Source organism: Mixophyes fleayi, chromosome 4 (genome assembly GCF_038048845.1).
Source record: "Mixophyes fleayi isolate aMixFle1 chromosome 4, aMixFle1.hap1, whole genome shotgun sequence".
Lineage (NCBI taxonomy): Eukaryota > Metazoa > Chordata > Amphibia > Anura > Limnodynastidae > Mixophyes > Mixophyes fleayi.
This window is the reverse complement of record NC_134405.1, coordinates 312,337,153-312,349,881: the sequence shown is the minus strand read 5'-3', so window position 1 is coordinate 312,349,881 and position 12,729 is coordinate 312,337,153. Positions and strand designations below refer to the sequence as shown.

The following is a 12,729-nucleotide window of genomic DNA, read 5'->3' as shown; positions in this document are numbered from 1 at the left end:
CTAAAGAACCCAATTGCTGCCCCTATACTAAAAGAGGCAGCTATCCCCGAGTCCCACCAAGATTTACCAACTCCAGCTGAGGAATCCATCCTTGGGAGCATAGGGCTGCAGCTAAGGCACCACCTCTGCCCCTCGTTCCTGACAGTGCACAGCCATCAGTGCGTTGCAGAACAGACTGCCACAGATGCAGCTCCAGAACAATCACTTTTTAAAATAATATAATTAGTAAAAAAAAAAGCTGTCAAGTAATAAACGTCCTGCCCTGCTGGGCTCTTAAACTAAACTGAAGGCCTAACAGGAGAGGGAGAGCTATGGACAGGGGTAGTTTAGTTCATTAAGATGCCCACTTGTCTGGAGCCCTACACTATACCACAATGTACCCAGGGTCCCCCAATGGATGCAGGAGAAAAATCTAACCCAAAAACTCCAATCCATAAATCACATTGAGTATTGAATAAAATATTTAGATGATACTACCAAGGAAAGCTCAGTTGTAAACTGTAGATTTTCTTTAACCACTTAAGCCCCGACTGCTTGAGGTGATCTCTTTTCACACGACCAAAAGATTAGCTTCTGAAGTTTCCATACTACTGGTTTCAGGCAGAGGCGCAATATTTATATTGCTAACCTTACATGAGCGCTTTTCCATGGCATCTTTGGCTTGGGGAGAACTTAATGCAGGTGTGGCGAGTGCCATCATTGCAAAGCAAGAAAAAGAACATCAATATTCAGTGTCGTCTGGGAATCCGTCTACTGTTTAACTGTCCGATATCTCCCACTTGCCAAGTTACCTCGTCACATCGTGACGCAGCCAGTCATATGTGGAAGTATCCTCGCTTATCCAATAACATTGGTCGGGTCACTGCCTCCTACAAGATCAGCACATCTCCTGACCATTCCAAGGAGGTGATTGGTTAACGGTTGTTCCATCCTCACCCACTTCAAAAACGGAGTACATACCAGACAAGCAGCAAATGAAGTTTTTGCTTTGATTTTTTTTTTTTCCCCTCAATACAAAGTGTTCTGACCCCAGTCAAATGCACATTAAAAATGGAAGAATTCCACAAACACGTAAATATAATCCATGTATTCAAATACATTAAATTGCCATTTTGAATTTTAAAAAGAAAATATTCTTCACCGATAGCCATTTTTAATGTAGGCTTAAAACAAAAATGCACTGAATGCGTTTCTACAGTGAATGTTATCAGCATCTTTGAATAGAACACTCAGTCTAAAATCTACAATGGTACAATGCCACCTAGTGGCCAAATAAAAAAAGTTCAGTGTAAGAACTGCCTGGGTGAGCATCCTCTATATGCAAATGCCCTGTCTCACACTAAAGGGAAGGCAGTAAGCAGCATTATGCACAAGACACCATGTAAAAAAAATCTGACCTGTATTATGGCTTTATAATAAATTCCCCTCCTCACCCAATAAGGCTTACCGGTTTATCAATGTCTGTTTCATCATCGGAAGACTCGCTTACATCATTTGTCACTACTGCTTTCCCGTTAGACGTTGCTTTCTTGGCAGTAGGTGTTTTTGCTGGAGTTGATCTAGCAGATACTGTCTTGGTCTGTAAAAAATAAAAAGACGATTAGACTGAAAACACTAAGGCTTTAAAAGTAGAACCCACCAACCTTATATAGTAAAAAGGACACAAGATATACCTAAATGTATAAACGAGTTCCTAGCATGGGAGAACAATGAGGCAGCACCGCCTGCTGCTCAGTGCGACACCTGGAGACTACTTGTATTTTGAAGTAAGGAGATTTTTTATGGTTTTTTTTTTAGATCCATTAAAAGGCAATTATCAAAAGCAAAGGGGAAATTCCACAGTCATGGACAAACACTGTGAAAACATCTCCATGTATTAGTTTCAGTAACTTTGAATGCAGGATGCACTGTGTGTGTTAATATTTACAATTGTTAAACATCACTGTCATCGTTGTCGTCAAGGACAAACATGTATTAAACTCAAAGTGACAGTAACTGAAAGGTGTTAGAATTCTGTGAATTGAGAGGCACTTTCAAAATAATTTTAGTTCCATGGTATATATTACAAGTTGTGAGTGATGAGTATGGTTTTGGCAAAATATGTATTGCACCTTTCAGGGGGAAGTGAAAAGAAGTGGTCATGGACTAACATGGGAATGGAACAAAGACCATCTGAAGCCACCACTTCCAGCCCTCAAGCAGAAGTGTTCAATACCTTGGAAATGGTGTGGCTCGTGCAAAACAATTATTGCCAAAAATGCTCTCTTTGCATGACCAACATCTTCTCCAACGTACTGAACACTTGTGTATGCTTGAAGGCTGGGAGTGGTGGCTTTGGGTGTTCCTATGTTGTTCTCAGCTTCCCCCCCAATAGCAGCCCCTATACTCTTCAACCATGTAAGTACAACAGACTTTCATTGAATTACAATAAATAACACACTACTTCCTTACTGTCACTTGTTTTGCAGTTTCTTCTTCTTCAGACTCAGATGTAGAAGAGCTCGCACTCGTCTCTTCTGCTCCTGGGGTGGGCTTCAATGTGGATGCTACATTACCAGGGATAGGGTAAAAAATAAAATTAAACAAAACCCATTAAAAATATATATATATAAAAAAACAATTTTGCAGCAGGCAGGTATGTTAGAATAGTCATTTGCTCACATTTTTATTAAGATGAACAAATCAATATAAACCCACAACACCTCAACAGATAATAATTAAAAAGTTCACCCAGAAATCACAATGTCATGGAGCTTAGACAAGTGACAACATGCAGGAGACAAAACTCAATAAGTTGACCAACTATCAATGAAAATAATTCTTCTGCATTCCAGCCAATGAGTTCTAAGAGTCTTACATTGTAAAGTGTATGTGCGTGGCATTCGTATGATCTCTCTGTGTTTGCATGGGTTAACTCCCACCCAAAGACACACTGGTAAGTTATTTTGCTTCTGACAAAATTAACCCTTGTGTATGTGTGTGTTAAGGAATATAGATTGTAAGCTCCACTGGTACAGGGACTGACATGAATGATTAAATACTCTCTTGTAAAATGTGGGCACACAAATCTTTACAAAGCTGAAGATCTGCAAGATCAGTACTCAACATTCTTCCTACTCAGACACCAGAGATGTAGCCTTCACTTACCTTGTATCTGAGGCTTATTCTCACTGTCCGAGTCGCTGCTTTCTGCCAATTCTGCAGCTGCCTTTGCGTCCAGAGCCGCAGACTTGTCATTCAAAGGAGGGCTGGTTATTTTCGGGGTGCTTTTCACTTTTACTTCAGATTCTTTTGTGGAATTCATTTTTTTTGATGTAGCACTTACTGGTTTGACCTAGTACAAAAAAATAAAACTATAAATTCTGAAATGTCTAACAGAGCCAGATTTGCAGTTTCCCTGATGAAGTTGTTTTCGGAGCAGTTCTAGGGCTTACATACTGTGCTGTAAAATGTAATCTCCCAGAGCCGGACTGATGCACACCAACATTCTACTAGCCGAGCAATATGAAATCCTAAAGCAGAAAAGCGATCCTTCCTCTCTGGTACAATACAGCATTAGGATATGCAATTTAGGTCTTTCCAGGTGAGGAAAACACAAAAAAAAAACAACCTAACAAGACTTCAGGGCAGTTTCTCAAGATTCCCAAGACTCAATGAGCAATGAATGAAGGGTGTGCATCAACAAGTATGAACATTTCACATACTTACCCTCTACTGAATGATCACTGCAGGAATGCAACACACATGTGGCACAGCATTGCTCTCCAAGCCAAATCCCAGTGCCCTGTCTGATAGACGTGACTGCAATGCTTCACCCCCCCCCCCCCCTCCCCTCCCCACCGCCCGCAGCAAAAAGGATAAAACCCAGACATTCTCTTCCATGTGTCTGCATTTTAATAATGTGAGCTCAGTGATGGGGAAAGTCAGTGGCTGGCTTAACAGGCTGGACAGAGAAACTGGATCACACACTGTATGGCTCGTCATGGGAACAGATTATTATAAGCCCACTGCATTCACTGGGGCACCAACATCAAAGATGGACAATAAATAGGGATTGTGAGAAACGCCATTTTGACAATTGTGAATGCACAAATACTTTCAGCCACATAAAAATCAGATTTCTCTATACATAGTTGGTCTATAAACACACCTACGGAAGACTAGATAGTGGAATGGTGTTTTCAAAGATTAGAGATATCAAGTTCAAGTATCTAAGTAAAGCGGAAATGCAACATAATACCCTTACAGATAAATATTAAAGTATACCAATCATCAAGTCAAAGGCTAACATCTGACTAAAGACATGCTGGTAGACACTAACCACATTAACCACTGAAATGACAATGGTTTCCTAGATACACTTGGACTTAAAAAGTACATGCCTGTATCTTTCATTTTTTTTATTTAACTTATTAAACAGAAGGGCAATGCAATTTTAGGTTACGGTATTTTACCCTCATGGTTCATAACTGAATTTCAGTTTTGGGGTTTAGTGGGCTTTAGAAGAGATCTATTCAATTGTGCTGCCATCTTATGGGTAAAAGTGCATTAACTGTTCTGCAGAATTAGGTTTATTTAGTGAAGAAATGTTTAAATAAATAAATAATTAAGTTGCTAGAAGCATGTTATTCCACTTCACTAACATGCTGGTATACATAGAACAGTACAAAGCTTAATAAACATTGAAAAATGCTTATTCAATAACTAAAAACGAGCGTACTTTAACTTGCAGCCACCAGTACTGGTCATAGCAACCGTGAAGAACCCTGGTGTAATGTGAACAATTGCAACCTTTCAATATAGTTGAAACAGGAGATATATTACACAAACATGCAGGCGGTAACCTCCATGCTGCATTACACCGATCAAAGCCAACCTCTAACCAATTGCTATGGGTTAGCGCACATACAAGCACCATGGTCAGGGCCGGATTAACCAGAGGTCTAACTGGGCTACAGCCCAGGGGCCTCGGGCATCCAGGGGGCCCTTGACAGAGCTCAGCAGAATTATTGATCGGGACAAGGGCGGGGGCGCCCCCGGCCCAATCAATGCTGAGCTCTGTCACTGCAGTCCTCCTTCTCCGGCGCTCAGTACTCTCCTTACTGAGGAGATCTCGCGAGAGTGTCACGAGATCTCCTCAGTAAGCAGCTTACAGCGCGCCGCGGAAGGAGGACCCTGACCATGGTCCACGTTAAATAAGGCTTATAATGCCATAACAAACAGTTCAGAAACACCAATTAGTGGTATTTAAAAAGAATGAATCACAGATGTCAAAAACATAAAATGAATATTATTTACTTAAAAGAAATAACTCACTTTAGCTGTCTTCTTCTCAGAACTCTTTTTGGTTCCTTTACAATCAGCTGCTTCTTTTTGAAGAGCTAAATGAAAATACAAAATATGAACATAAAAGCAGCAGAGGACTAATCTCCGGCAGTAAAGAAGTCACACCAACAAACAACAGGTTAGACTGGTTATCAATAAACCCACCAAAAAAATAAAATGCGTACACTCATTCATACACAGTCTGAACCTCTACAGCTATCTTACCCTTATCCTCATCGTCAGAGGATTCAGGCGCACTATCGGAATCTAGTACTCGGTGGTCTTTCCGCTTCTTTGCTTCCCTGTGGATGTGAAGACAGATTCATAAAGTGTTATCCATCACAGCGTTTTATTCTTACATAAACACCATTCATGCACAAGTTGCTTGGCTGCACAGCCTTACATCTGGCTCAAACAAATCACAATGCTCATCTCTTGTAATATTCTATTCTTAGGCTACAGTCCTACAGTGGGACACCCCAAATGAGCCAATGGGGTGGGAAACAAATACAAACCAAAAGTAAGTAAGGCACAATGGTCTACAACACCTTACACCCAAACTGGGGTCTGCCAATGCAGAGCTCTAGGAAACTGCTCCTGAATTTAGGTCACGTTTTAAACCTTTATTATATTATAATAGATAGTGGACTATACACATAGCCCCTTTAGATACAGCTTCTAGATATTACACCTCCTTCAATCCACACACAGCTTTTCTACTCCCCCCCCCCCTCAGTCCATTCCTACTCACCCCATTACTTAGCATCACTAACCATTCAATCCCCTTTTCCATCCCCTTGTCCCCCTCATATCCCAAAACATCTCAGATTCATCACCATCCACAAGTTATGATTGAGCCCGTTATGACTGAGTATTGGTGTGATTAATAAGTATATTAGCCACTGCAATCACTTATTATTAACCACTCCATCTCCAGCACCACTGCTCCTTCACATTTACTCACAGGGGAACGGATCACACATTTGTTTTCTGCAGAGACTGAGCCTGTTTGATCAGTTCCCCTCTGAGCAAGGGCTCTGCTGCCACGTACATGGAGCCTTCTCCCCCGTTTAACATGACATGGCAGCGCTTGGAAGGACCACAATATGTATTGTAAAACTCAGTGAAGGTGTGTGTTGGAGAACAGCATGCAGTTATTCCAGAGACTGGACTCTGAAAAGCCCAGGAAGTGTACACAGCTTGGGCAAAGTGATGAGGTTCTAGTAGTTGCTTTTCCTGGCAAGGTCCTGAGGAAAGAATAGAGAGTCTGAGTTTCTGAACAAAACTATTGCTTAAAGGCAAGTCTTGAAGTGCCACCCCCAAGGATCTGTCAGAGTGGGGCAATGAGAAGGTGGAAGGTTCCGTTCCTGATTCAGGTGGAGAGAGGATACTTTTTTTTTTTTTTAACAAATACAGGAACCAGCAGCAACAAAACAGTCTTAGTGGAAAAAAGCAATGGTACCTTACAAGGTTGAGGTGATGACCATGAGAACATCCACTATCCCTGTTACAAGCTCTAGAAGAACTGAGAAGAGCTTAAAATGGTCTCTCCTATAACACTGAGCATCAGGTTCATTTTAGGGTGGGGCCACATGACCCACACAATGCAGAAATGGGTCCATACATGAGAAATGAAAGCGATGAGAAAGTTGGAAAAGAACCACAAGTGCAGGGGTCTGAAACTAAGGCTCCATCAAAAATCAAGTAGCAACTGCAAGATGCCCAAAAGTATGGGAGGCAAAAAGGCTCTGGGTGAGTGATCTCCAAACACCGTTCTACTCAGGCAGACTATGGTTTCCTTGATCCAAGTATAGTTTGGATTTCAAGATCACACAACACAAGGCATCAACGGCCAAGCTGTTGATATACATAGGTTGGGATGCATTGCTGGTACCTGAGATAACAGGTCCAGTCAAGGCAGAAAATACCAGGTACCATGCACCTCCTGGGCAAGTGTGGATCTATGACTCCAGCTTGACCACAAGGTAAAACAGTGCTCAAAGGAGCCTCAACAGCGAAAAAGAATACACAGGAGGCCAGCAAAAGTCTAATGGTGGAGAGTCAAGTGGGAGAAACATATGAAGTTAGGGTTGAACTTCGGATGTCCCCTAGAAATTAACGCATGGTCATGTGACTGCCACCGTTCTGTTAGGTAGTGTTGTGCCCACTGCTCGTGTATTACCCAATGTACAGCTGGAGTCAGGCTCCAAGTGTGCAGCCACCCTTTCTGTGCAACGTGAAAAAAGTTAGAGTAATAAAAGTCATTGGAACGACCAGTCAAATCTGACATGTATCAGATACTAAAGGTGCGGCCAGAACTTTAGCTATCTAATGGAGCGACGTATAATAATATTTTAGTTTGCAAAGGATCTGCAGTGAAAAATCAGGTTAACAGCGAAAAATATATTTTAACTTCAAGGTCCATGATACCTGCAGTTTTCAGTTTTGGGGTATAATGGTTTTATAACTTGTGCTAATGATCTTTGATTGATGTTCCAATGCACAGAAAATGTCCCTATGGTCCCACCCCATTCAGAAGTCCAATAATAATGTTAACAAAAAAAATAAGCACTTTTAAATTCAGATGCCATGGCTTTCTCTCACAGAGCTGTATACACTAAATATCATACAGAATAGATATTGTATGTGTGAGTATTTAACTAGATATTCCAACATCTACAACTCAAATAAGTTCAGGTTTAAAGCAGCAGCATCCCTTTTTAAGTTCTGTTATTTTATTTTACTATTCATTCCTCATTAAAACACATGACATTGTTTATTCCCTTACCTATTCCAATAAATGATGATAGTACGAAGGGTCACTTTTGGTGGAGTGAATTTCTGTATTGAAACAAAATGAGTTTAGGATAAAAGTTAATGTAACTTTACAAAATAAACAGCATCCCTATATCAAATGATCAGCCACTATATATAAAAAAGGACTACACTGCCCAGATCACACATAATATTTCCAAACAAAGAATACTAAGAACAATGGGATTGTCATACTTGCGTTAAATCCTTTTCTCTGAATCCAATGGGGTATATATAGAGTTCGGTGACATGAGCTTGGCCACTTTCAAATTTTTGGATCTTTCCCTGACAAAGCACAACCAGGGAAACGCAGTTTTTTGCTGGTTGCACTTGATCTTTAAATATTAGAATATTCCTCAAGCACCGTTAGAATTGGGAAATCCGATATTTATTTTAGTGATTGTCATGTGGACCATTTATAAGATAAAATAGCTATGTCCAAATCCTGAGTATTAGTGACCATTTAGGCAGACAGCAGACCATTCCCCACATTATAACCTCTGTAGCGAGCCACATACCATTAACAGTCTAAAGTTGGGTACACACTACAGAATTTTCCACCAACTTTTTATGCCGATCGATTTTACATGCGATCGATGGTCCGATCGCTTGGTCCATGGACTGCACACACTAGCCTTGTTTTAGACGATAAAGGGACGAGCGGACGTCACTTTAGCGACTTTTTACAGCCATGTTGTCGTGAGCAATGATTGCAATTTCGTCGTGGATCGGTCAGAAGTTTATATACACTACACAAAAGAAACGAGATTGGAACGAAAATATTTGACGGTACGATCAACCAAATGAGGTGACAATCATCCATTTGGGCAGACTTTCGACCATCGTGTCACTACACACACTGACCCGACTTGTTGAGCCGATTATTGGACAAAAACCCCGTAGTGCAGTGGTTCCCAAACTTTTGCAGTTCGTGGCACCCTTAGGGGCATATTCAATTAGCTTTTGGATTCGCGGCAACGCGCCGGAACAGCCGCGAAACGTAATACACGGTACCGCAATAACGTGGATTTTCGTTCGCAGCCCATAGGGTTGCGAACGAAAATCCGCGTTAATGCGGTACCGTAATACCCGCAAGAACGCGCACTTTTCGCGGCAACGCGCGTTACCGCGAATCAAAAAGCTAATTGAATATGCCCCTTAGAGTCTCCATAATTTTTCAAGGCACCCCTCCAAAATAATTACTGAGCAGTCCTGTTTTAGAAGTAGTTGGGTTAAAAAAAAATTAATAAGTATTTAGGTCAGGACAGAAATACTTAATTCCCCCCTCCTCTGCCCCCTCTCCCGATGTCCCCCTCCTCTGCCCCCTCTCCCGATGTCCCCCTCCTCTCCCGATGCCCCCTCTCACGATGTCCCCCTCCTCTCCCGATGTCCCCCCCCCTCCTCTGCCCCCTCTCACGATGTCCCCCCCCTCCTCTGCCCCCTCTCACGATGTCCCCCCCCTCTCACGAGGTCCCCCTCCTCTGCCCCCTCTCACGAGGTCCCCCTCCTCTGCCCCCTCTCACGATGTCCCCCTCCTCTGCCCCCTCTCACGATGTCCCCCTCCTCTGCCCCCTCTCACGATGTCCCCCTCCTCTGCCCCCTCTCACGATGTCCCCCTCCTCTGCCCCCTCTCACGATGTCCCCCTCCTCTGCCCCCTCTCACGATGTCCCCCTCCTCTGCCCCCTCTCACGATGTCCCCCTCCTCTGCCCCCTCTCACGATGTCCCCCTCCTCTGCCCCCTCTCACGATGTCCCCCTCCTCTGCCCCCTCTCACGATGTCCCCCTCCTCTGCCCCCTCTCACGATGTCCCCCTCCTCTGCCCCCTCTCACGATGTCCCCCTCCTCTGCCCCCTCTCACGATGTCCCCCTCCTCTGCCCCCTCTCACGATGTCCCCCTCCTCTGCCCCCTCTCACGATGTCCCCCTCCTCTGCCCCCTCTCACGATGTCCCCCTCCTCTGCCCCCTCTCACGATGTCCCCCTCCTCTGCCCCCTCTCACGATGTCCCCCTCCTCTGCCCCCTCTCACGATGTCCCCCTCCTCTGCCCCCTCTCACGATGTCCCCCTCTCACGATGTCCCCCTCCTCTGCCCCCCTCTCACGATGTCCCCCTCCTCTGCCCCCTCTCACGATGTCCCCCTCCTCTGCCCCCTCTCACGATGTCCCCCTCCTCTGCCCCCTCTCACGATGTCCCCCTCCTCTGCCCCCTCTCACGATGTCCCCCTCCTCTGCCCCCTCTCACGATGTCCCCCTCCTCTGCCCCCTCTCACGATGTCCCCCTCCTCTGCCCCCTCTCACGATGTCCCCCTCCTCTGCCCCCTCTCACGATGTCCCCCTCCTCTGCCCCCTCTCACGATGTCCCCCTCCTCTGCCCCCTCTCACGATGTCCCCCTCCTCTGCCCCCTCTCACGATGTCCCCCTCCTCTGCCCCCTCTCACGATGTCCCCCTCCTCTGCCCCCTCTCACGATGTCCCCCTCCTCTGCCCCCTCTCACGATGTCCCCCTCCTCTGCCCCCTCTCACGATGTCCCCCTCCTCTGCCCCCTCTCACGATGTCCCCCTCCTCTGCCCCCTCTCACGATGTCCCCCTCCTCTGCCCCCTCTCACGATGTCCCCCTCCTCTGCCCCCTCTCACGATGTCCCCCTCCTCTGCCCCCTCTCACGATGTCCCCCTCCTCTGCCCCCTCTCACGATGTCCCCCTCCTCTGTCCCCTCTCACGATGTCCCCCTCCTCTGTCCCCTCTCACGATGTCCCCCTCCTCTGTCCCCTCTCACGATGTCCCCCTCCTCTGTCCCCTCTCACGATGTCCCCCCTCACTCTGCCTCGCACCAGCCATAGAAAAAAAAAACATACCACACACAAACTTACCAATCCGCGCGGCGCTGGGACCCAACATCCTCCACTCTCACGCAGCAGCTTGTCAAAGACAAGCTGCGTGAGAGAGGAGGATGCTGGGTCCCAGCGCCGCGCGGATTGGTAAGTTTGTGTGTGGTATGTTTTTTTTCTATGGCTGGCCCGCGGCACCCCTGTGACAGCGTCGCGGCATCCCTGGGAGCCGCGGCTGTAGTGAGTACCTAGCGTAAGTCTGTGACAATGGATAATAGTTTCTTTATCCCTATCTCTATATTTGGCTTTTGCATAAATCAGTAAATAGAATTAGTTTCACAGAAATTATAATAAAGAAGATAGATGTAGAGACAAAACCTATACAGTAATTGGGGCATATTCTCTATGAGGTATTGGGGGTATTCAATAACAAAAATTCAGAACAATTCTGAGAGATTAAGATAAATTATATGGTAACTATTTGTTGCTTTAAATTCCAAGGGGTAAATGTATCAAGCCAAGAGATTTTCAGCGGGTTTGAAAAACCAGATTCTAGCTATCATTTATTTAGTACATTCTACAAAATGACAGCTAGAATCTGATTGGTTGCTATAGGCAACATCTCCACTTTTCAAACCCGTCGGAAAACTCTCAGCTTGATACATTTACCCCCAAATGTTGATGAGTCTTTTTGTATGACACTTACTTCCCAAAATGTTATAAATGAGAATCTTATTTGAAACATCAAAATATCTTTTGGAAATGAAAACTCTGAATATCTACATAAAAATGTGTAAACTAATTAAGATCAACTTTTGATAAAGATTCACTAGGAACAATAAATAAAAATAAATCACAGAGCACTCTGCAATTTTTAAAATTCACGTTTCACTTTATTTTGCTGTTTTAATATTTTTTTTTTAACAAAATGGTTAATAAAAGTCAAATTTTAATGCAACAAATGGGTTTCACACTAAGCATACAGCGATTCAGAGACTGTTTGGGCACCATTTCAAAACCAACTCTTATCTTCCTTTTTAGCACTTTCAAATTTAACAGCAAAAACTCAAGCTCCTCTCCCTCTATAACCCCACAGACTGCCTAGGAATTCAGTATTTTTCTACCAATTCCCCAAAGGACAGAACCTGAAGTACAGAAGAGGGAGGAGATAAGACCAACATTCTCCAACGTGGATGAGAATCCTAACCAAGATAATAGAAGATAACTAAGAACTAGAACAAAGGGAGGGCATACACTGCCTCCCAGTGGATTCAGAGAAAAGGATTTCATGGAAAAAATCCTGCAATAAGGCAAAAGTGATAACTAAATGGCTCGAACATCGAAACATCGAAATTTTGGGTCCATGGCCAGGAAACTCCCCAGACCTTACTCCCATTGAGAACTTGTGGTCGATCCTCAAGAGGCGGGTGGACAAACAAAAATAAACAAATTCTGACAAACTCCAAGCATTGATTAGGCAAGAATGTGCAGCCATCAGTCAGTATGTGGGCCAGAAGCTGATTGACAGTATGCCAGGGAGAATTGCAGAGGTCTTCAAAAAGAAGGGTCAACACTGCAAATATTGACTTTTTGCATAAACTTAATGTACTTGTCAATTAAACTTATGAAATACTTGTAATTTTATTTCAGTATACCATAGCAACATCTGACAAAAAAGTCTAAAAACACTGAAGCAGCAAACTTTGTGAAAACCAATACTTGTGTCATTCTCAAAACTTTTGGCCATGACTGTACAGAGAACTCAC

General features: G+C 43.9%; 1 protein-coding gene across 6 annotated transcripts in view; it reads right to left on the bottom strand.

Moving 5' to 3' along the window:
• Positions 1 to 12,729, bottom strand: part of TCOF1 (treacle ribosome biogenesis factor 1) — a 56,133-nt gene that overhangs the window by 41,018 nt on the left and 2,386 nt on the right. For all 6 annotated transcript variants that reach the window (XM_075210052.1, XM_075210054.1, XM_075210055.1 and 3 more), the window contains exons 2-7: positions 8,114 to 8,166; positions 5,551 to 5,627; positions 5,317 to 5,381; positions 3,148 to 3,334; positions 2,452 to 2,546; positions 1,448 to 1,579 (exon numbers count right to left, since the gene is read on the bottom strand). In XM_075210052.1, coding sequence (XP_075066153.1) covers positions 1,448 to 1,579; positions 2,452 to 2,546; positions 3,148 to 3,334; positions 5,317 to 5,381; positions 5,551 to 5,627; positions 8,114 to 8,166 — 609 coding nt within the window. The remainder of the gene's footprint in view (positions 1 to 1,447; positions 1,580 to 2,451; positions 2,547 to 3,147; positions 3,335 to 5,316; positions 5,382 to 5,550; positions 5,628 to 8,113; positions 8,167 to 12,729) is intronic.